Source organism: Salmo trutta, chromosome 12 (assembly GCF_901001165.1).
Source record: "Salmo trutta chromosome 12, fSalTru1.1, whole genome shotgun sequence".
Lineage (NCBI taxonomy): Eukaryota > Metazoa > Chordata > Actinopteri > Salmoniformes > Salmonidae > Salmo > Salmo trutta.
Window position 1 is genome coordinate 1666054 of NC_042968.1, and position 25332 is coordinate 1691385.

General features: G+C 43.7%; 1 protein-coding gene across 2 annotated transcripts in view; it reads left to right on the forward strand.

Moving 5' to 3' along the window:
* LOC115202803 (MAM domain-containing glycosylphosphatidylinositol anchor protein 1) overlaps window positions 1-25332 on the forward strand; it is a 443101-nt gene that overhangs the window by 72957 nt on the left and 344812 nt on the right. For both annotated transcript variants that reach the window (XM_029766841.1, XM_029766842.1), the window contains exon 3: window positions 17902-18041. In XM_029766841.1, the coding sequence (XP_029622701.1) occupies window positions 17902-18041 (140 nt within the window). The remainder of the gene's footprint in view (window positions 1-17901; window positions 18042-25332) is intronic.

Here is a 25332-nt window from a genome sequence, read left to right on the forward strand (position 1 = left end):
TTCATTGGTATGCATGGGCATCGGTGATAAAGTAACTACGCATATCAATCATGGGACGTGTGCCTTGTGTCTGCAAGAGGATTCATGACCTTCCTGGGTTTCCTCTCTACCAATAGACACACAGACTCTCATACACACAGACACACTCATAAACACACACACACACACACACACACACACACACTATAATACACACACACACATGCAAGGACATGGGCACACACACAAACACATGGGCACTCTAATACACTCACAAACAAACACACACATGGGCACATTCACACTCACTCTCTCTAATACACATACAGGCACACACATGTACATGATTATTCTCTCTCACACACACTCTGCCACTACATATCCCACTCATTAGCTTCAAGCAAGAAATCATCCCTTGGTCATGTTTGTCTTTCACTGGATCAGTATCGAGTGATGGACCAAGCTATCGATAATGCTTAGGCAGAACTCGAGTCAATCTCTTGCAATCTCGATCAACGTTCCACCGAATTAGTTGTTGCTCAATAGAACAACTGCAACAAAATGGATCACTGTCAAAAGACCCTAATAAAATGGTTCATTGACCAATCTGAATGAATTAGCATTTTACACTGTTTCTAAATAACCGTACCATATTGTATGCTACATTTTCACCTTGTCTCCTGACCACATAAAGGATACCATAGCAGTATAGAGTATTTCGGCTCATTCTTTGGACAAGGGAACCTTGAGTTGGAGCATGAAGGGGTCTTGTGTGGCTCAGCTGATATAGAATTGCGCTTGGAGCATCAGGATTGTGGGTTAGATTCACGCTGGGGCCACCCATAAAATGGAAAATGTGTGCACTACTGTAAGTCAATTTGGATAAAAGTGTCTGCTAAATGGCATATTTAAAGAAGTGAAAACAATGTCATCCAGCCTATACTTGTCACGCCCTGACCATAGAGAGCCCTCGGGGTTCTCTATGGTGTTTTAGGTCAGGGTGTGACTGGGGGGTTTTCTAGGTATTGTGTTTATATGTTGGTGTGTGTGTATGGTTCCCAATTGGAGGCAGCTGATAATCGTTACCTCTAATTGGGGATCATACTTAGTCTGCTCCTTTTCCCACCTATTTCACATCATTATATCTTTGTTGTTTTGAGAAGTTTCACTATTATTAAAATGTGGAACTCTACTCACGCTGCGCCTTGGTCCAATTATTTATATGACGAGCGTGACAATACAGGAATTTCACTATTTCTTTCCTCAATTAGGAACTGATTCGCAACTGGGTAGAATCTCTGGCCAATCAGTAATCTTATCAATTAAATTGTTATCTATCAATGAACTACCAAGGAAGGAAGAAACCATAATGTTATGACAATAAGTACTGTTTATCATGTTTCAGGTATGACTCAGATGCCGACAGTGTTGACGTAACAGTTTATTTCTAGTACAGGGGCAGGCAATCGACAGGTCAAGGGCAGGCAGAGGTCAGTAATCCAGAAAGGGTACAACAGGTACAGAACAGCAGGCAGTAGTTTCAGGGTCAGGGCAGCCAGGGGTCAATAATCCAGAGAGGTATGGCAAGGTATAGAACGGCAGGCAGGGTCAGGGCAGGCAGAAAGGTCAAAACTGGGAAAAACTAGAAAACAGGAACAAGAACAGACAGGAGCAAGGGGACAAATGCTGGTAGGTTTCACGAAACAAAACGAACTGGCAACAGACAAACAGAACACAGGTATAAATACACTGGTGATAAACACATGCAGCCCTCTTGTGGGGGACACCATTGCAGACTGAATGGTAGCTATAACATTCGGAGGGAAACCCCAAGCCATCATATTGGCCCTCCCAGACCCATAGGAACCAAATTTCTGGCCTCTCGTGCCAAACCTGTGCACCTGGGACAACAGGTAACTGTGCAACGGGAGTTGCCACAGGTCCCCGCCTAAAGGTGAATGAGCTCCACGATCCAAGGCTGCCTGGGCCAATGGGGAGCCACAAAAATGTATGATAAGCCCTCCCGGTGCACCCTCTCCAACATGGGCTGAATCAGAACCACTGGCGGAAGCGCGTAAAGGAGGGTTTGAGGCTACTGGTTTGCCAGAGCATCCGTTCCCAATGGGGAACTCAGGTCCCTCATCGGAAAAAATAGATGACTGTGCGTTTTCTCTCCGATGCATAAAGAACCTCTCCCAAATATTTGCCAACCACCCAGGGGCATTGTCTCCACTCCTGAGGAAGAGGGCTCCCCCTGAATAGCAGGTCCACACCCGAGATGAGGCAACCTGGAACAAGCACTTTCTGAAGGGAGAGCAAATGCGCACTGCTTCACAGCAACAGGGAGCAAGCCAAGGTGAGGAAGGGGAGGGACCGTCAGAAGTTCCAGGAAATTGATCTGCTGTGCACTCTGTGACACCATCCATACTCTCCAAATTGAGTAACCCTTACACCGCGCACCCCACCCTTGGGGGGAAGCGTCTGTTGTGACCACCTTGCGGGAACAACACCCATGAGAACCCCTTGTGACAGTGGCTGGGGATCCCTCCACTGATTTGGCCAGTTTAGGTGGTGAGATGCATCAAAGCATGTCACTAGTATCCAGCACTGGACAGACCACATCAATAATAGTCTCAGGGGACTAACCACTCTCATAGAAGCCATTATCCCCAGAAGGTGAAGGAACTGGCGAAAACATACTGTTCGCCCCAACCTAAATTGGGCCAAGCAGAGCTGGAACCAGGGCACCCTCTCCCTGGATAGAAAAGCTTGATTTACTAAGGAATGGAATGCGCTGCAACGGGGTTAGACATCTTTTTTCCTGGTTTAAAATAAAACCTAGAGACTGAACATTGGACTTCAGCCTGGATGTGTGTAACACTGCTTGCTCCCTTGACTCTGCTGCAATCTGCCAGTCATCAAGGTAGGCCAATACCCTCAGCCCCTGGCCCCTCATCGGTGCCATTGGTGACATACCTCAATTGGCTGTTTCACCCCTATCCCCAAGCTAGGTGTGCGGGGGCTGTCTTTTCCCTGTGAGGTGTCAGGACCATCTCTCACCTCGACCCTGGAAGCAGGGTGCCAGGCATACTGGTGTTGCTCCTGGGAAACAGGCCAATCCGATAGCCGGCGGAGCTCTGACTGCCGGCCTTCTGGAAAGTGCCCCCCTCGGCATCGCCAAAGAATCTCCGAGGGAGAAAAGCATGCAGCTCCTTTTCTTGCTTCTTTTTGGCCTTGAACCGGCCTGCATAGCCTCCAGGGCCAAACCAAACAACCCGTGGGAGAAATTGGCTCAACAAGGTATCACTGTCTGTCCTTCTCGGGCACCCCATGAATGAAGTTGGCCGTAACACGTCTCATCCAGAGCTCTGCATGGGCTCTCCTGTGGCCAAAGCCGTGACCATGTCCTCCAGCAACTCAGTCTGGTAGACCTGCAGCATAGTGAAAGATGACAGGACTCGGGCAGCCACCCCCTCTGCATGATACACCTTCTCCAGCTGAGCAGCCGAAAAGTGACACTGCTTGTTAGGGAACATAGGATTCACATTAACCGCACCTTTGTAGCCAGCTAATTTGCCATCCCCCGGTTTCTTGTGTACCAGCCCTGCCCCCTCCATCTTTTCCGGATCCATTAAGAGGTCACAGAAACAGGGGTAGGTGGTGCTTGACTGTGGCAACCACAGGGGCCAGTTGCTTCCCACCGAACCTTGATTACTTCTGAAGTGAGTTTGAACATGGCCACTTCACCTTCGAATGTATAGCCGCCCTGCGGAACAATTCTATGAATGATGCATTGGATACTAGTTTTCCCTTGCTACTCCCTTAGCGCGAGGAGGTAGCTGTCCCGGAACTAAGTCCTTTTCATCACCCTAGAAACCCCTGGAGCCGTCCAGAGAACCAAGTCTTCATCCGAACCTGGGCCCTGAATGTAACCAGCTGTCACACTATACCCCTGTTGGCATGCTAGTTCCACCTGTTCTGACCACAGCCCAAAGTCGCTCTCCGCTTCCTGCACCTCAGTCCCAGCAGAGGTACCGGCATCCTGGAAAGGAAAGTTACCATCGGTAACTCCAAGCTTCCTCAAGAATGCTACACGTCTTTCCAGGGAGTTTGCCCGAAATACGTGGCAATTCGCACACTGACTGGTTCGTGCAAGGGCCGCCTGAGCGTGTTCCAAGCTGATACCAATTTGTAAGTCGCTCTTGATAAGAGCGTCTGCTAAATGACTTAAATGTAAATGTAAAATGAGACAAACTACACATAAATTGTGAGAATCTTTCAGAGAAATACTGACTCGGGGCATCATCTCAACCCCGAACCCCGCATTGCCATTGTCGTTTCGGTCACTTTCTTAGCCATCTTACACATTGCACTAGCAAATTAAAGTATAACTATACTGAACAAAAATATAAACGCAACATGAAACAATTTCTACGATTTTACTGAGTCACAGTTCATAGAAGGAAATCAGTCAACTGAAATAAATAAATTAGGCCCTAATCTAAGGATTTCACATGACTGGGCAGAGGCACAGCCAGGCGTGGCCCTGGGAGGGCATAGGCCCACCAACTTGGGAGCAAGGTCCACACGCTAGGGAGTCAGGCCCAGTCAATTAGAATGAGTCTTTCCTCAACAAAAGGGCTTTATTACAGACACAAATACTCCTCAGCACCCCATTCCCCTCCTCAGATGATCCCGCAGGTGAAGGAGCTGGATGTGGAGGTCCTGGGCTGGCGTGGTTACACGTGGTTTACGGTTGTGAGGCCGGTTGGATGCACTGCCAAATTTCCTAAAACGACATTGGAGGCGGCTTATGGTAGAGAAATTAACATTAAATTCTCTGGTAACAGCTCTGATGGACATTCCTGCAGTCAGCATGCCAATTGCACGCTCCCTCAAAACTTCAGACATCGGTGACATTGAGTTGTGTGACAAAACTGCACATTTTAGAGTGGCCTTTTATTATCACCAGCAGAAGGTGCACCTGTGTAATGATCATGCTGTTTAATCAGCTTCCTGAGATGCCACACCTGTCAGGTGGATGGATTAACTTGGAAAATGAGAAATCCTCACTAATTTTGTTCACAAAATTTGAGAGAAATAAGCTTTTTGTGCATATGAAAATGTTCTCATATCTTTTATTTCAGCTCATGAAAAATGGGACTAATGTTACATATTGCGTTTATATTTTTGTTCAATATAATTGTTCAGCACACAATGTCTAGGGGTGAGCACGCTCTACCACTATGGGACAGTTTAGTTGTCGCAACATTTTAAAGTTGTTTGTTTTAAGAGTGTAAATCGTTCCTCTTCACACCAAGGTAAAGAGTGAATCTGAGGCTCATGCTTATCACCTGTGGAAGGCAGGGCTTCCAGCGAGATGCAAATTTAATTGGCCTTGTCAGGTGTGATTGTAGATCCTTCAACCGAAGTCGCCAGAGTGCGACTCCAATAAGTATGTTGTACTGAAATTGATTGACTGAAGGGAAGCAGCAGTATTTCGAACTTCAAGGCTTGGATGTGAGTACAATGAGAATGTGGCACAGTTAATGTCATCTCAAAGGGCATGAATGGAATAAAACATTTGACACTGGGAGGCAAAAATAAGGTGATATTTTATTCCATTAAAGATACAAATCATCTTACTGTTGCCTCCCAGTGTTTGTTGGGTGTGAGTACCTCTGGTTAATGTTAAGCTCAGAAGAGGTCGGGTGACATGGTGCAAAAGGAGCCAGTATGGAAACAATGGGATAGGGTAATGATAGGGTCATCTACACGGGGACAGGGGTCCTTGAGGGGTCCTTAAGAGGCAGACGGCCTAGTGAATCCCTGTTCTGTTTTCTTACCATTTAAAGGAAAAGGAGATTAGCTTGGCCATTGGGGCAAAGCTCTATATGGGACATTATTGTTTTGCTGCTCTTCCTTGCTATCCTTTTCATCTTTGCGGGAAAGAGGATGAATATGTAAAACAAAAAAACGTACAGGTGTTGTTTCTGCAGGAGACACATAGTGATGTGTTGAATGAAGTCGATTGGGGGCTCTGGTGGAAAGGGGCAAATGTGTTGAGCCATGGGACAAATTTTAGTGCAGGGGTGGCAGTCCTTTTTGCACTGTGTCTGTCTGTAAAAATTTGCTCCTTAATAACCTCTTGAGACTCTCATCCCGTTAGCGGGATCATTTTCCAGCGAAAAACTCCTAGCGACATTAGCATAACGAAATTCAATATTTTTTTTTTTTCAAATATAGGACTGTCTCATATCGTTTTATAGATACACCTCTCTTGAATCGACCCTCGTTGTCCGATTTCAAAAAGGTTTTACAGGAAAAGCACAATATTAGATTATGTTAGAGGAGTACATGGTAAAAGTAGCATCATATGAATTTTCCGACCAAGCACATGCATCACATATAACCAAAAAACAGCTAAATGCAGCACTAACCTTTTACAAACTTCATCAGATGACACACCTAGGACATCATGTTACACACAGCATGCAATCTTTTGTTCAATAAAGGTCATATTTCTATATAAAAACAGCATTTTACATCGGCACCTGACGTTGACTAACTATTTTCCCATAAAATGCGTCCCGGGAAACAGTGCTACAATTTGATAAATTACTATTCGAAAACTATTTTTTTTTTTTATATTGTCAATCTAAGCTTTATAGATGAATATCTCTTGAAAACACCCGTCATAACAGATTTTAAATTAACTTTACAGGTAATCACACTTTGAGATAAAAGGGGATGCGATACTCAGAAAATGAGCTAGAAAGCCTAGCTCGTCGCCATCTTGGAACAATCGCACATCACATCTGATCTTGTATAATATTGCCAATAATCCCTCACCTTTAGTTGTCTTCATCAGAAAGCACTTCCAGGAATCCCAGGTCCACGACAAATGTATTTTCGGTCGAAAAAGTCCATCCTTTATGTTCCATTAGCTTGCTGTTGTTAGCGCGTCCTAAGGCTGTAACCAAATGTTGATCCGTGCGCGGCACTTGGCTAACGAAAAATGACTATTTTCCCTCCGTTAGGTTCGTTCAAACATGTCAAACGTTGTATAACATTAATTTTCAGGGCCTGTTTCAACAAGAGAGCCAATAAGATTCGAGTGGGACGATTTCATTGTGTTTCAAAACGTTTCCAAAGGTGGGGGCAGACACGGCCACCGACGTCACAATGCTGATGGCCCTCCTACTGTGACCAATTGCCACATCGTCTCCTACACTGAGTTTCGACTGTAGAAGCCTCAAAACACTTTGTAAAGACTGGGGACATCTAGTGGATGCACTGTAAAGTGCTCAATTATCATTTTTTCACGTTGTGAATTACAGGGAAGGCTGTGAAGTCGAGTCCACAATTCAGAATCCCACTTCCTGGTTCAATCGGTCTCGGGGTTTTGACTGCCATACGAGTTCTGTTATACTCACAGACACCATTCAAACAGTTTTAGAAACTTTAGGGTGTTTTCTATCCATATAAAATAAGTATATGCATGTCCTAGCTTCTGAGTTTGATTAGTAGGCCGTTGAAAATGGGAACAAATTCTTTCCAAAATGCGCTGTGGCGCCCCCAGTGGTAGGATATACGCAAGAGGTGTGTAGGGCTGGGCTGCTTGTTGTAAAAGCAGAAATTAACAACATGGGTTTTGTCTTTATAAATGTGTATGCGCCTAATACAGGGAGAGAGAGGGGGGTTCTATTTGGGAGTCTTAGACAGGAACTCTCACAGGTAGCACCTGAGAAGACGCTGGTGGTCGGAGGGGACTGGAACTGTACAATTGATTTTACGAAAGACAGAAATGGAGAAGAGCCTCATCCAGTGGGAGTGTTAAGGGACATCATTAATCAGTTCGACCTAGTGGATGTTTGGAGAACTAAACATCCCAACACAAGACAGTATACATGGGTGAAGGTTTTTGGGGCTAGGGTGAGTGCAGCCCGACTTGATCGGTTTTACATGTCTAGGAATCGGAGCAGTAGGCTGTTGGGCGCTACCATCCTCCCGGTGGGGTTTTTGGATCACCACATAACCATAGCTCGGCTGTCTATTTCACCAGGGCCCCGGCAGGCATCCTATTGGAAGTTCAATGTAAAGCTCTTACAAGATGCCACTTTTTGCTCCCAGCTCTTCTTCTTTGGTTTGGAAAGACAGAGCGGTGAAGCCAAGGGTATGCATTGTCTACAGCTGTCTGATGGGCAGGTGACCTCTGTGGTGGAGGAGATGCGGGAGCGGACTGTGGAGTTTTATACTAAGTTGTGTAGGGCAGAAGTGTGTGATCCTATGTGTGCTCAGGTCTTGTTCGCAGGACTCCCTAAGCTCTCTCTGGCACAGAGGGATGAAATGGACATTCCTCTGTTGTCCCATGAACTGGCAGAGGCCGTAACCCAGATGTCCCCCGTTCGTGCACCAGGGGTCGATGGACTCCCAGTGGAGTTTTATAAAAAAATTCTGGGGAACAATTGGACAGGACTTCTTTTGCGTGTTGCGTGAATGCGTCGGGGTAGGAGAGTTGCCGATGAGCTGCCGTTGGGCGGCTCTGACTCTCCTGCCCAAAAAAGGGGACTTGTGTGAACTTAAGAACTGGAGGCCTGTGGCATTACTCTGTGCGGACTACAAGATATTTATATTGTTCGAGAGGTTCTAATGTGAACTTTGGACTGGTCTCTTTAGATCAAGAGAAGGCTTTTGATAGAGTGGACCATGACTATCTGTTTAATGTGTTGTTTGGGTTTGGAAAGAGTTTTTTGACCTGTGTGAAGCTGTTGTATGCTGGGGCGTCATGTATGGTCAAGGTGGGAGGGGGGCTCAGTAGGCCAGTCTTGGTGAGACGGGGCATTAGAGGGCATCCATGTCTATCTGTTTTGGATATACGGTTGTAGAAGTGGGTATTGTTTTGGGTATTGTGATGTTGGTTTGTATCATGTGGTAGATGGAAAGGTGAGTATGGTACACGTATACAGTACAGGATATATTTTGGTGTTTTATTTTTATCGCTTTTTTATTTTTATCGCTCTCTCGCTCTCTCATATGTATATATGTGTATATATATATATATATATATCTTTAACCAGCACTGGCTGCTGGAGTCGGCCAGACTGCCTCTAGCCTGAGGCAAGAGTAGTGGAGGAGCGGCACGATGTGGTTCATACGCTCTCCCTCTTGAGAGGCTGCGCTAGCGCCAATGTGCTAATGAGCTCAAAAGGACAATTATTCACAATTTAAATCAGCCTTGCCCTGTGCACTCACCTCAAAGTTGAGTTGTCGAGTTAACCCCTCACCGCCTATGGCCCTGCCACCAAGGTTCTGCCCCTATGTCTCCTCTGACCCCCCACCTTGTGTCCTCTCTATCTCCCTAATGCAGACCTGTTTGACCTTCTGGGCAATCGCAGTGGGCAGAGAGGTTTCATAAGTTGACCTCGACATGAGATGGAGAGCGAGAGAGTAAAACAGAGAGAAAGAGTAAAAGAGAGTGAGTGATGGAGATAAGAGGGAGAGATCAATAACAGCGATATATGCTAAAACAGGCCTCTGCCATGTCATAATCACCCCAGTCCAGCGGTCCACTGATACTTCCTGACGAGATGTGCCATTACCGAAAACTGCTGAACGTGCGCTAGAGCACATCTCTGATTCAAATATGCTTTCCCGTTTCCCTTCCCCTGCAACACACATACACTGTTTCTATCTCTCTCACACACACTGACATCCATCTCCATAACACACAAACACAACCTCTCTCTCTCCCCCCCCTCCCACTCTCACACACGCACGCACACACTGATGCAGGCAATAGAGTGTGGAGCGTTACACCATATTACACCCACTCCCCCTCCCCGGTCTCTCTTCTCTTACCATTCATACTGTGAAGCTCACGCCAGGTTAGAGGGTTAGCATGTGGTGTGCTGCCTGTGTCAGGCTGAAACAATGTGATAACTGTCAAGGGCCTTGTCGCTCCAGGCCTGCCCCAGACGAGTGAGGGGCCCTGGGCCATGGGGCTGCTATGCCACTGCCTCTCGCTGGTTATGGCCTGGGCTAACATGCTAATACAGTATGCTAATATACTATTTTACTCTGTGGCAATGGGGTTGGCATTATGGGGAGAGGATCTGATTTTAGGAGCGTATAAGTTTGGGGTCTCTATCAGTGTGTACATTTTAATGGCTGTTTACTTTGGGAAGCGTGCATCGATAAGAATCACATCATCCCAGCTAACAACAAATGTTCCCACAACTTTAGAGAACGTTCCCTTAAGAATCTCAGTAGGTCATTAACTAACGTTTTCATAGGAATGTTTCCCAGAGACCATTACCTTAATGTCAAATAGAACTTACCGAGAATGTGGTTAACATGTTCTCAGAACTTAAGATGTAAATATCCTAGACATGTTTCATGGGAACGTTGCAAGAACATTCATGGGTTCAGTTCCCTGTAGGTTAGGAGAATATTCTATCAACATCCCACCAAACATACAAGGAACATGGTTGCCATGTTCTCAGAACACAAGATATTTACAGTTTGATGTGTATGAACACACGGGTGTGATCATTCTACAGTGGTCCCTGCAGCATAAGCTCAAACCGGTGTGATGAACACTTCATTAGAACATCTAGTTTCGATTGACACAACAGTCAGTGTTTGAGCTGGCCACACTGATTTTTCACAGAAACATTTTGCACAAACACAACTTTATGTCCTCAATGTGAGCTGTTTATTTTTGGATCGCAATGTTCAGACATTCACAGTAGTAACAGCATAACACAATTCTCATCCAAATCGAAAAATGTAGGCTTCATTAGTCTAAGGAAAGAATGAGCTAACACAAGCAGTCATATATAGCTGACTCTTGGCCAACAGAAACCATAATATGAATGAGGCACTACAAAGTCTGCCTGTTCGGCACCAGGAGAAGGGAGCAGAAGAGGTTGACAAAGTACATGTGTTTAGCTTGTGACAGACTTCTGTGTTTCACCACGGTGTTTGCAACGCCAGGGTTGTGGGTTCGTTTCCCACGGGGGGCCAGCACAGAATTTTTTTTTTTTATGAAATTGTATGAAATGTATGCATTCACTACTGTAAGTCGCTCTGGATAAGAGCGTCTGCTAAATGACTAAAATGTAAATGTGATATGCTCAAGCACTATTGAGCACATCTTCAGCAATTACTGACTGACTGACTGACAGGTGACTTGACCGGAGAGCTGCCATGATACTATGCTTTTAGGGTTGGGGGGGTAGGAATACAGTTGTTCAATCACTACATGAGTATTGAAATGTAGGTTATGAATACTAATAAGTTGTAAGTCTTTTCTTGCATTTTTTTTCCTTTAGTAAAACTAGTTTCAGTTTTTGTTGTTCAACCACTACCAATACTTCAATAAAATACACCCGTTACGTATAGGCCTATGTCTTTTCTTGCTGTTCTTTTCTCCAGTAAAACTGTAAAGGAGTGTATGTTCAAAAAGTATGTTGCTAGCATACAAAAGCTGACCTCAATCTTCGACAATCTGACCTCAATCCACTTCCAGTTGTGATGTTGGCAAATAATGTTCAATACTGTTTGTGTGTGTGGTTTCTGAAAGTACAGAATGAAGAGGAAGTATTAGTAATTAGCATACAATATCAGGATATAACAATAAAACAGTATTACAAAGAAGTAACATAACACTGATATAAAAATAATATATTGTATTGACAAAATCACAATTATGTATGACTTGCCTCGTTGAATAAAGGTTAAATTGAAAAAATGTATAAGAAACAGTAACTAAAGAGCTCCACAAGAGCTCCACAAGGAGGCAGGGCAGGGCAGAGCTATGCTAAACAGGCCACATTTATACACAGACCATGGTCATGATAAGGGCAGCTTCAAAGTATACAACAGAACCTTATACTTCTCTAACGCCATTAGCATTGTTTTACAGAGCTAATAGAATATTGTAGCTAGCAAGATACTGTAAGCACAGTTTAGTATCAAACCATAAAGGTTACGAAGTATTACCTTGCGTTTACGCGATTGTAAAGGAATACACACAGAATACATTATGTACATGCATACGGTGGATTCTGAAAATATTCAGACTCCTCCACTTTTTCCACATTTTGTTACATTATAGCCTTATTCTAAAATGTATTCAATTGTTATTTTTCCTCAACAATCTACAGACAATACCCCATAATGAAGTAAAAACAGGTTTTCAGACATTTTTGCAAATGTATTAAAAATAAAAAACAGATACCTTATTTACATAAGTATTTAGACCCTTTGATAGAGACTCGAAATTGAGCTCAGGTGCATCCTATTTCCATTGAGCATCCTTGAGATGTTTCTACAACTTGATTGGAGTCCACCTGTGGTAAAGTCAATTTATTGGACATGATTTGGAAAGGCACACACCTGTCTATATAAGGTCCCACAGTTGACAGTGCATGTCAGAGCAAAAACCAAGCTATGAGGTTGAAGGAATTGCGCGAAGAGCTCCAAGCTCCAAGAAGGATTGTGTCGAGGCAGAGGAAACCTTGCTCCATCCCTACAGTGAAGCATGGTGGTGGCAGCATCATGCTGTGGGAATATTTTTCAGAGGCAGGGACTCGGAAACTAGTCAGGATCGAAGGAAAGATGAATGGAGCAAAGTACAGCGAGATGCTTGATGAAAACCTGCTCCTGAGCGCTCAGGACCTCAGACTTGGGCAACGCTTCACCTTCCAACAGGACAACGACCCCTATGCACACAGCCAAGACAACTCAGGAGTTGCTTCGGGACAACTCTCTGAATGTCCTTGAGTGGCCCAGTCAGAGCCCGGACTTGAACCTGATCGAACATCTCTGGAGATACCTGAAAATAGCTCCCCATCCAAACCTGACAGAGCTTGAGATGATCTGCTGAGAAGATTTGGAGAACCTCTTCAAATACAGGTGTGCCAAGCTTGTAGCGTCCTACCCAAGAAGACTCTAGGCTTTGTGTGTGGTTGTTGAAGCTGCTTTGGCAGTGATTACAGCAAAGTACTGAGTAAAGGGTCTTAACACTTATGTAAATGCAATATTTCATTATTTTTTTTTATATACATTTGCCAAAATTTTTCTAGACCTGTTTTTGCTTTGCCATTATGGAGGATTTTGTGTTTAGAAAAAAACTATTTTTTCAATTTTAGAATATGTCAGTAACATAACAAAATGTGGAAAAAGTGAAGGGGTCTGAATGCTTTCCGAATGCACTGTACATACATACATACATACAGTGTGCTACAGTAGAAGCGACAACACGATATACAGAAACTATAATCATAACATAATAAGGCACTTACTTTGACAGGAATGCACAGGAATGCATGCTTAGTAAGGAAAACAACAAGGAAGGAAATGTCAGTGCCAGCCAGAAAATGCGCCAGGGGGAAAAAGTTAATGCAGGTTCTGTTCTGACTGGAGATGTGCAAATGTCTGTATACTTGATCTGGGGAAACACTGGGGGAGTGCTTGGGCTCTCATCGAAGAGAGAAGTTTGTCTGGCTCATCTAGCTAATCCTCGCCTTACATTAGCACAGCATCTCTGAAACGTAAATTGCCTGCCACAGTGAAATGGCCGACTTCTATGTGAATTAATGAGGAGGCAGAACACACCTCATGTCAAACTGTTCATGCAAGGGGGACTGTTAGAGATATTTGGAAGTCACATGTGAAAAGGTTAATGTTCCCCCAATATTGTGTCCCAAAATTTTTTAATTACACAGCACGTCTTGTTACTGTTGCTGAAATCAAACCAAATCAAATTTATATAGCCCTTCTTACATCAGCTGATATCTCAACGTACTGTACAGAAACCCAGCCTAAAACCCCAAACAGCAAGCAATGCAGGTGTAGAAGCACAGACCAGTCAAGTCCCTGAGTGGTGAACCACTGATCCATTCATAGGTCTTTGTCTATTGGCAAGGGATACTCACATACTATGTGCTTTTAACTTACGTATTTGACACACTTGATTACATTGTGCATGTTCATTTATACAGTAATTATTATTCAACATTTCCTCACCTGGGATTTGAACTCACAACCTCTTGGTTCACGGTACTCCGATTTTCCTGCTACGCCACCATGTCCATGTCAGGTATCAGTTAATCTGACTATTCTTTATCATTTATTTTATTTACTTATTTCAGCATTTTAAGGGCTTTCTGTATAATTGTTCAATGTTTTTAGGGCATATTAACCTGTTTCAATGATACTCCTGAATCACTATGATCAATAAAATATTTTCTTGAGTATATGGTGTGGATAAAAAAAACACCAGAGTTCTTTTTGAGATGCTCAGCTGTCTAGAATTCTACTGATTCCCATCTTTCAATTAGAAACTAATTTGAATGATATCAGATAGGTGTGCTGTAACAGTTGCCAAATAATGACATTAACATTGCTAAGAACGTGAGAGTAGGGTGACTGTCCTAGCAGGTCTCAAACCCAGGCCACCAGCACCCTAAACACTGTCCCAACAAGAGATATCTCTAGGGGATGTGCTATTGGGCCAGTATAGTTACACCCTATCCAGACGAAACCCTAACCTCCTCCCTAGGAATTTGTGTAGATCTTTAGCAACTTGACAAGTGTAAGCAATAGGCTGATTGCACTTTGAAGTAAATCTCAGCTTTCTTAAAACTACACTCAAGAAAAACTGTATTTATCATATTGATTCAGGAGTGTCATTAAAACAAGTTAATATGCCCCACCAATTTTGACAACTACAGAAAACCCTTAAATTGTTGAAATAAGTAAATCAAGTCAATGATGAGAGAATAGTCAAATGAATTGATAACTGACACCGACATGGTGGGCGTAGCAGCATCATCTGAAAGCTATGAACCAAGAAGCTGTGAGTTCAAATCCTGGTGAGGACATGTTGAATAATAATTACTGTATAAATGAACATGCACAATGGATACACGTTGAAATAAATTATTACAATGTGTAAGTTAATAGCACTTTGTGTGTGTCCCTAACCTTGCCAACAGACAAAAAGAGCTGTGAATGGATCAGTGGTTCACCAATCATGGCCTTGATGGGCTTGGCAACAGTAACAAGGTGTGATAGGTTTCTTTAGGACTAGCATGCATCGTCCTAACAAATGATACAGAGAAATGTTCTTGCAACATTTCCATAAATTGTGTCTAGTACGATCTGAGAATATGGCAGTCATGTTCTGTGTGTGTTTGGTGGGACGTTGATGGAATATTCTCCTTACCCTCAAAAAACTGGACACAGGAATGTTCTTGCAACGTTCTCTTGAAATGTGCCTACAACATTAATATATTATATTCTGAGAACATGGCAACTATGTTCTATATACACTCAATGGCCAGTTTATTAGGTACACCCATCTAGTACCGGGCCGGAGACCCTTTTGCCTCCAGAATAACCCAAATTCTTCGGGGCAAGGATTCAGCAAGGTGTCAAACGTTTTTTGATCAGTTGGTATCAAGGGACCTAACTTGTGCCAGGAAAGCATTCTCCACACCAGTACTCCACCAGCCTATACCAGGCAGGATGGGTCCATGGACTCCATAGCTGTTTATGCCAAATCCAGACTGTCATCAGCATGACCCAACAGGAACAAGGATTCGTCAGACCAGGCAATGTTTTCCTACTCCTCAATTGTCCAATGTTGGTGATTGCGTGGAGCCGCTTCTTCTTGTTTTTAGCTGAAAGGAGTGGAATCCAGGGTGGCCGTCTGCTGCAATAGCCCATCCATGAAAAGGATTGACGAGTTGTGCGTTCTGAGATGCTGTTCTGCACACCACTGTTGTACTGTGGTGTTATTTGTCTGTTTGTGGCCCTCCTGTTAGCTTGCACAATTCTTACGATTCTTGCCATTCTCATTCGACCTCATCAACAAACTGTTTTCGCCCAGAGGACTGCCGCTGACTGGATGTTTTTTGTTTGTCGCACCATTCTCGGTAAACCCTAGACACTGTCCGGCGTGAAAAGCCCAGGAAGGCAGACATTTCTGAGATACTGGATACGGCACACCTGGCACCGAAAATCATACAACACTTGAAGTCGCTTAAGTCACTCGTTTTGCCCATTCTAACGTTCAATTGAACAGGAACAGAATGCCTTGATGCCTGTCTGCCTGCTTAATATAGCAAACCACAACCATGTTCTAGATACGTTCAGCTTGACATGAAGGGAATATTCTCCTAAATTTAACACCAAAACACACTAAAAAGGTTCTCCGAAGGTTTTTGTTAACATATATTGAAAAAATATTAAAACGCAACAATTTCATAGGTTTTACAGAGTTACAGTTCATATAAGGAAATCAGATTTTACTGAAATCAGTGAATTGAAAGAAATTGATTAGGCCCTAATCTATGGATTTCACATGACTGGGAATACAGACATGCATCTGTTGGTCACAGATACCTTAAAATGACCTTACAATGGGCATCAGGATCTCGTCACGGTATTTCTGTGCATTCAAATTGCCATCGATAAAATGCTATTGTGTTCATTGTCCGTAGCTTATGCCTGACCATACCATAACCCCACCCCTACCATGGGGCACTCTGTTCACAATGGTGACATCAGCAAACCGCTCGCCCACGCAACGCCATAAACGTGGTCTGCGGTTGTGAGGCCGGTTGGACGTCCTGCTAAATTCTTTAAAACGACGTTGTAGGCGGCTTATGGTATGGAAATTAGCATTACATTCTATGGCAATAGCTCTGTTGGACATTCCTGAAGTCAGCATGCCAATTGCACACCCCCTCAAAACTGGACATCTGTGGCATTGTGTTATGTGACACAACTGCACATTTTAGAGTGGCCTTTTATTGTCCCCAGCAGAAGGTGCACCTGTGTTATGACTATGCTGTTTAATCAGCTTCTTGATATGCCACACCTGTGAGGTGGATTGATTATCTTGGCAAAGTAGAAATGCTCACTAACAGAGATGTAAACCAATTTGTGTAAAACATTTGAGAGAAATAATATTTTTGTGCATATGGAACATTTCTGAGATGTATTATTTCAGCTCATGAAACATTGGACTTTGTATGTTGAGTTTATATTTTTGTTCAGTGTAGATAGAATGTTTCCCTAACTAATGGAAAACTGGACACTCAAACATTAAGGGAACTTTACAGGTAACATTACAAAATTGTTCTCTCTCTCCCTATAATTGTTACCTGGGATTGTACTCCCCTTTTTTTCTCCCTACAGGGATTTCCGAGTAGCCCTTAGTGTTTTTCTTTTTTTCTCTCTCTATCTCTTTTCTTTTTCCCTCTCCATCACCTGCTGTTTCTCTCTCCTTGTCTCTGTCTCAATTCCCTCTCTTCCCTACCTACCTCCTGTCCCCCATCACCTGCTAAATGACTAAAATGTAAAAATCTTGCCCAGGCTGATGTTATATGAAGCAACTCGCACGCAATCTTGACCACCTTCTGTGACGAGCCTCATAGGCTGTCTTACGTCATAAGTCAGATGTCTTCGGTCCTAGTTCTTGAGGCCATGGTGTCTACTGGGGTTCTCTTCAACCTGTCACTTCATTCAGTGCTTCTCAATCCAATGGATGTGCACTGAACATTTTTGTTCTAGGCGAACACTAACATACCTAACTCACCAAGCCTTTGATTAGTTCAATCTTTATTTGTTATTTTTTTAGGGATAGAACTTCACAACATTCTTAAAAAAATAACAGCGTTTGGTGAATTTTCTGTGACAATTGGGATTTAAAACATTTTTATTCGGGTGTCTGAATATGGGCTTCCAACTGTAATATACAGGAGAGCTGTTTGAAACTAAGAAATCAGATTTTTTTCCAGGAATGCCCTCTAAAACTTGAACTTTCATGTACCTTAACAAAAACATATTTGTTATTTCATTTGAAAATATGATCCTTTCTCTTTTGTTTCTCCTGTGTTGACGCAGCCCCTGCCAATGCCCAGATCTCGCACGCGGGCCAGGCATGCGTGGTGAAGGAGGACAACATCAGTGAGAGGATCTACACTATCAGAGAGGGAGACCGCCTGGAGCTCCAATGTCTGGTCAAAGGACACCCACAACCACAGGTAACATGTCATAACACGACTGTGTGGCTCAGTTGGTAGCGCATGGGGCTTGCAACACCAGTAGAGAAACATGGGGCTTGCAAAGCCATCTTAGATACACCAACAAATCACACAATGCCAATTCTCTGACCTCCACATACACACACAGTATTCTCAACCCCCCTGTATTTGACCAAGGAGCAGATTTAAAGTGCATATTAAAAAGCACTCTCTCTTTCTCAGATCTCACCATCTGGTGAAAGCTACAGAAGAGAGCTCTGAGTCTGGTGTGAGCTGTTTTGAGAACTCTTTTGAACACTAATGCAGATCAAGCTGACTTTAGACTGTGTGTGTGTGTGTGTGTGTGTGTGTATGTGTGTGTGCGCGTGCATAAGTGTGAGTGTAAGACAGGTGAGAAAAGCAGTGTGCTCCCCCGGAATACCCACAGGTCTGGTGGCATGAGAATAAAACAGGGGTGTGTGTCTGTGCCCCCACCTCCACTGCCCACGTCATCTACTAACCCCAAACTGGCTCAGCAGATTCCTCTACCTGATTCCTTGAGTCATCTAACCCCCTACCAACACATTTCATGTGCTGTCCTCTCAGGGACTGATGCATTTTTTCTTTCTTCCAATTCAATTTCAATTTAAGGTGCTTTATTGGCATGAAATAGCCTACATCTGTAAATATCGCTAAGGCATTCCAAAACCATAGTTTTAGAAGTCAAGTCACACAAGTCACACTTGCATCTTTCTCTCTCTCTGTCTTTGTCTCCCAATCTCGCTTTCTGTTTCTATCTCTCCGCATCTCTCTCCTTTTTCACTCTCATTCTGGCTCTGTTTTCCCCCTTTTTCTATCACTCCCTCTTCTCTCTCTCCATCGCTCTCTCATACATATTCCTTCCTATATACAGACACTCGCAGACATATTTGAATACTTTAGTTGGATCCACAGTGAAACCTTGGCAGTACAAAGGACCCAATTATTTTAGAGGTCATGCAGATGTTATACTTGGTCTTTCTTCAATCCCAAACTTTTACAGAATATATTAACTTCATACCATCACTGCTTTACTTGTGTAGAATGGTGCCTGACTCTTGTCTGCGACAAACACACACACACACGCATGCATGTACTCACATACAACACACTTCGAACACACGTGCACACACACTATCTCTATTTATTTAGACTTGGCTCTGAAACAAAAATGCACAAATTTAATCAAACTTTCATTCCCTCCATATAGCCGAGTGTTAGAGAGAAAAAACATTTAGGCAAATATAGACACAAGTAAGGTTCCTATCTCAGTTTGTCAATGAACAGTTGTGAAATTCAGTAATTTGCAACAGCAATGGCTTGTTCCTTCTGGGCCTGTATTTTGAATAATGATTATATTGGTCACGCTTTACGAAAGTAAAACAATAATAACAATATTACATTAACTTTCAGTGCTTGTATTGCCTCGGGCTATGGTGCTCAGAAGCGTTTCAATTCTAAGTGTGTTTGTGAGTGTTTGCCTGTGCGTGTGTGAGAAGGAGGCACACACACACACACACACACACACACACAAAGGAAAGGAAGCTAGAAAAAGTCAGTCTAGTCAAGGTGAGACAAAGGGTAGACATGATTTGGGTTGGCTGTCTTCTCTGGGGAGTGTTTGAAGAAAGTTTGCTATCGTTAGATGTGCAGCAGTGAGGGCTTGGCTATATAGTGTACATGGTGTCACCTAGGCAATGTGTTAGTATTATAACTACTTGATAATGAGTGATGAGGTCTTGAGGCAGTTCTTAGTGTGGTTGATGAAAGCAAGAACATTACTGTATTCCACCTTACTTATTAACCGCAGGAGGTTGGTGACACCTTAATTGGGGAGCATGCGCTTGTTGTATGGCTGGAGCGGAATAGGTGGAATGGTATCAACTACATCAAACACATGGTTTCCATGTGATGACATTCCATTTGCTCCGTTACAGAAATTATTATGAGCCGTCCTCCTATCAGCAGCCCCCTGTAATATGAACATACTTGAACACCAGCAAGCACACACATTTTCTTTAGGAAATGTCCTTTTTTAGTTAAATTAAATATTGCATGGTAAATCATAGTGAGATTGAGAGCAAGGTTTAGGAAAACAAATGACTTCAGTTTTTCTACATTATCTGTGTCAACTCCTTCCATTCTTGCAGAGTGTGACTTTTAAATGCATCGAAGATACAGGGAGGAGAGAGAAAAAGTGAGAAATAGTGAACGGAGAGAAATAGAGGGAGAGATCGACAGATAAAAACCAAGACATAAAGGAAGATGCTGTCAATTGAGTGATAGAGAGAACGAACGAGACACTGTGTGTTAGAAAGGGAGAGAGAAAGATGGAGTGTGTGAGTTGTATGAGTGTTTTGCCCTACTGAGGAATCCGATGGAAGAGAATGCAGAGTAGTGTGAGTGTGTATTTGTGTGTGTAAGTAGAGTACCATGATGACCTCCATTCAGCTCTCCCCTCCTCTTGGTAGTGTCTTAACTGAGACATTGCCATGGCAACCTGGCACGCCACCTGCCTTCCATTCACGGTCGGAATACGAATATGGACACACATACACACACACACACACACACACACACACACACACACACACACACACACACACACACACACACACACACACACACACACACACACACACACACACGTCACTATCCCATTTAGCTTGGAACTCCAGGATGTTTATATTATATGTGACATTTAACCTGCAATACAATTGGCGGTTTGAAAACGTTCCAAAATCTCTTTCTTCTCTCATTCAAAAGGGGCCACCATGAAGTGGGTTTAATCCTTATGAGTAACAGATCAGTTAAGCAAAATAGCCATAGAATAGGGAGTTCATGTGTTTATTTTTGGGGTTGCAGTGTCTTGAAAAAGCCATTTGGAGTGGCCAGCTGCAAAAGGGGAAATTATGAATTATGACACACCCACAGAGATAGAGAGACTGCAATTGGACAGACGGCAATCAGACAGACGGGAAATCAGACATACGAGCAGACAGAAGGGAAATCAAACATATTAACAGATGAATGGACAGATAGGCAGAATTACAAGTGATAGGTGCAGTGCTTCTTCTATTTCAGAGATTATTACTGTTCTTGTACATCAACATTGTGAAGTAGTGTTGTGTCTGGACTGGAGTTCCTACTTCCCTAGAGTCAGATTCACTTGTGGATACATTTGTATGTCTCTGGGGAAGTAGATAAAGGGCCTCATTGCCAAAATCCTGAAGTATCCCTTTAAGGCATGTATGCTCTTCACTACATATTGAAGGGTGTTGAGATGAACACATAAGGGATGGCTTCTTTGAACAGCTGTCAAATGTCAAAGAAATACACTGTGTCCATGTGATGGGATGTTGTGTCCGATTGGCCCTCTCCGTTGGAATGTGTGACCTGATGATGTCATGGCATTTGGCGGGGCACTGCGGGAGTCTGTGCCGCGTCCCACCGGGACTACTGAGTTTCCCCTGCAGTGGCATTCTGAGGATACCTGATCCCCAATCAACCCCTCTACTCCATAATCCCTTTCTTCTTCTCTCCCTCCGTCATCTTATGCATATCAGCAAACTTCCCATAAACTGGCCACCCTGGTAGAGAGCAGTTTGTCCATATGCAGTGTGCGGATCATAACATGTAATAAACATGTTATACATTTTTTTAAACATTTTAGTCATTTAGGAGATGCTCTTATCCAGAGCGACCTACAGTAGAGAGTGCATATGTTTCCATATTTGTTCGTACTGGTCCCCCGTGGGAATACGAACCCACAACCCTGGCGTTGCAAGTGCCATGCTCTACCAACTGAGCCACATGGGACCACTCGTATAAACACACATATCCTGGACATAATGAGCTGTAAGCATCAAACTTATAATAAACTGTTGGACATACTTTTCAGTGGAGTAGATGTGTCTAGCATGGTAAATGTATATTTTTTGAAGCAATTGTGAAACACTCGATATGACAAGACAGCCTGTTAGATTTGATGTATGTTTCCCGATTTAGTTTCGGAGTTATTTGGTGGATCTCAATAAGTCAGTTTGGAAACGTTTAACAAACAGAGATAGTCAGGGGCTCTGGAGTTATTAGGAGATATTTCTCAGAAATCTAATTTGTTAATTGTGCACCACTTAACTTTAACATCCGCTCCCAGAGAGTTTTCTTGTGTCACTAGGGGCGCTAAAACTTTACACCACTTTTATTAGACTCACAGAAACTCATATAAGGCCCCCCCTCGTCCTCCCTTCTGCAAATCTGACCATGGCTTAATTCTCTTGCTTCCTGTTTACAAATAAAAGTTAAAATCGGAAGTACCAGTGACATGCTCAATATGGAAGTGGTCCGATGAAGCAGACGCGAGGCTACAAGACTGTTTATGCTCGCTTCAAGGAATGCAACACTGAGTCTTGAGTGAAAGCCCCTGTTGTTCCGGATGACTGTGTGACTCGCTCTCCATGGCCGATGTGAGTAAAACTTTTAAACAGGTTAAGTCGCAAGGCCGCCGGGCCAGACTGAATACCAGGGCACGTTCTCAAAGCATACGCAGACCAGCGGGCAAGTGTCTTCCATCTGTAATTATGAAGTGCTTTGAAAGGCTGGTCATGACACACATCAACACCACTATCTCAGATAATGCAATCTCAATTGCACTTCACACTGACCTCTCCCACCTGGACAAGAGGAGAAATAACTATGTGAGAATGCTGTTCATAGACTATAGCTCAGCGTTCAACACCATTGTCACCTCCAAGCTCATTACCAAGCTAGGGACCCTGGGACTGAACACCCCCCCTCTGTAACTGGATGCTGGACTTCCTGACGGTACGGCCCCAGATGGTGAGGGTAGGCACAAGACCTCCGCCATGCTGACCCTCAACACGGGGACCCCTCAAGGGTGTGAGGTTAGTCCCCTTCTGTAGTCATTGTTTACCCATGACTGCGTGGCCACGCACTACTCCAACACCATCATCATCAAGTTTGCTGATGACACGTCAGTGATGGGCCTTATCAGTGATGGCGATGAGCCACCCTACAAGGACAAGGTCAGAGACTTGGCAGTGTGGTGCCATGACAACAGCTTATCCCTCAATCATTAAGACCAATGAGCTGATCGTGGACTAAAGGAGAAAGAGGGGAGAGCACACCCCCATCCACATCGACTGGGCTGTAGTAGAGCGGATAGAGAGCTTTACGTTCCTTGGCATCCACATCACTAAGGACTTAACATGGTCCACCTACACCCACACAGTCGTAAAGAGGGCAGGACAGCACCTCTTCCCCCTCAAGAAGCTAAAAAGATTTGTCATGGGCCCTCGGATCCTCAAAAAGTTCTACAGCTGCACCATGGAGAGCATCTTGACTGGCTGCATCACCGCTTGGTATGACAAATGCAACACCCTCAACCACAATGCACTAAAGGGTGGTGCGGACAGCACATGACATCACTGGGGCCGAGCTCCCTGCCATCCAGGACCTCTACAGTCTATCAGGCAGTGTCAGAAGAAGGGCCTAAAAATTGCCAAAGACTCCAGCCACCCAAGCCATAGACTGTTCACTCTGCTACCGTCCGTCAAACGGTATCGGAGCATTGGCTCTCAGACCAACAGGCTCCAAAACAGCTTCTAACCCCAAGCCATAAGACTGCTAAATAGCCATAAGATTGCTAAATAGTTAATTGATACCTAGACTATCTGCACTGTCCCTATCTTACACTGACTCCATGCACACTCACAAGACTATGTATACACATTCACATACACACACTACACTAACACAAAACTCAAACATTCACATACAGTCAACAAACAAACACACATACACATATTAACACAACAAATCAAAATCAAATGAAATGTATTTATAAAGCCCTTCTTAAATCAGCTGATATCTCAAAGTTCTGTACAGAAACCCAGCCTAAAACCCCAAACCGCAAGCAATGCAGGTGTAGAAGCACGGTGGCTAGGAAAAACTTCCTAGAAAGGCCAGAACCTAGGAAGAAACCTAGAGAGGAACCAGGCTATGAGGGGTGGCCAGTCCTCTTCTGGCTGTGCCGGGTGGAGATAATAACAGAACATGGTCAAGATGTTCAAATGTTCATAGGTGACCAGCAGGGTCAAATAATAATAATCACAGTGGATGTCGAGGGTGCAACATGTCAGCACCTCAGGAGTAAATGTCAGTTGGCTTTTCATAGCCGATCATTCAGAGTATCTCTACCGCTCCTGCTGTCTTTAGAGAGTTGAAAACAGCAGGTCTGGGACAGGTAGCACGTCTGGTGAACTGGTCAGGACTCCATAGCCGCAGGCAGAACAGTTGAAACTGGTTTGTTGCTCCAGTGCCTTTCCGTTCACCTTCACACTCCTGGGCCAGACTACACTTAATCATAGGACCTACTGAAGAGATGAGTCTTCAATAAAGACTTAAAGGTTGAGACCGAGTCTGCGTCTCTCACATGGGTAGACAGACTATTCCATAAAAATGGAGCTCCATAGGAGAAAGCCCTGCCTCCAGCTGTTTGTTTAGAAATTCTAGGGACAGTAAGGAGGCCTGCGTCTTGTGACCGTAGCGTACGTGTAGGTATGTACGGCAGGACCAGATCGGAAAGATAGGTAGGAGCAAGCCCATGTAATGCTTTGTAGGTTTGCAGTAAAACCTTGAAATCAGCCCTTGCCTTAACAGGATGCCAGTGTAGGGAGGCTAGCACTGGAGTAATATGATCCAATTTTGTGGTTCCAGTCAAGATTCTAGCAGCCGTGTTTAGCACTAACTGAAGTTTATTTAGTGCTTTATCCAGGTAGCCTGAAAGTAGAGCATTGCAGTAGTCTAACCTAGAAGTGACAAAAGCATGGATTTTTCTGCATACTTTTTTGACAGAAAGTTTCAGATTTTTGCAATGTTACATAGATGGAAAAAAGCTGTCCTTGAAACAGTCTTGATATGTTCGTCAAAAGAGAGATCAGGGTCCAGAGTAATGCCGAGGTCCTTCAGTTTTATTTGGTTGTACATCATCAAGATTAATTGTCAGATTCAACAGAAGATCTCTTTGTTTCTTGGGACCTAGAACAAGCATCTCTGTTTTGTCCGAGTTTAAAAGTAGAACATTTGCAGCCAAACACATCCTTATGTCTGAAACACAGGCTTCCAGCGAGGGCAATTTTGGGGCTTCACACCATGGTTCATCGCACACACTCATCATATGCTGTTGCTATCTGTTCTTTATTTTACTCTTATTATTATCTATCCTGATGCCTAATCACTTTTCCTTGCATTC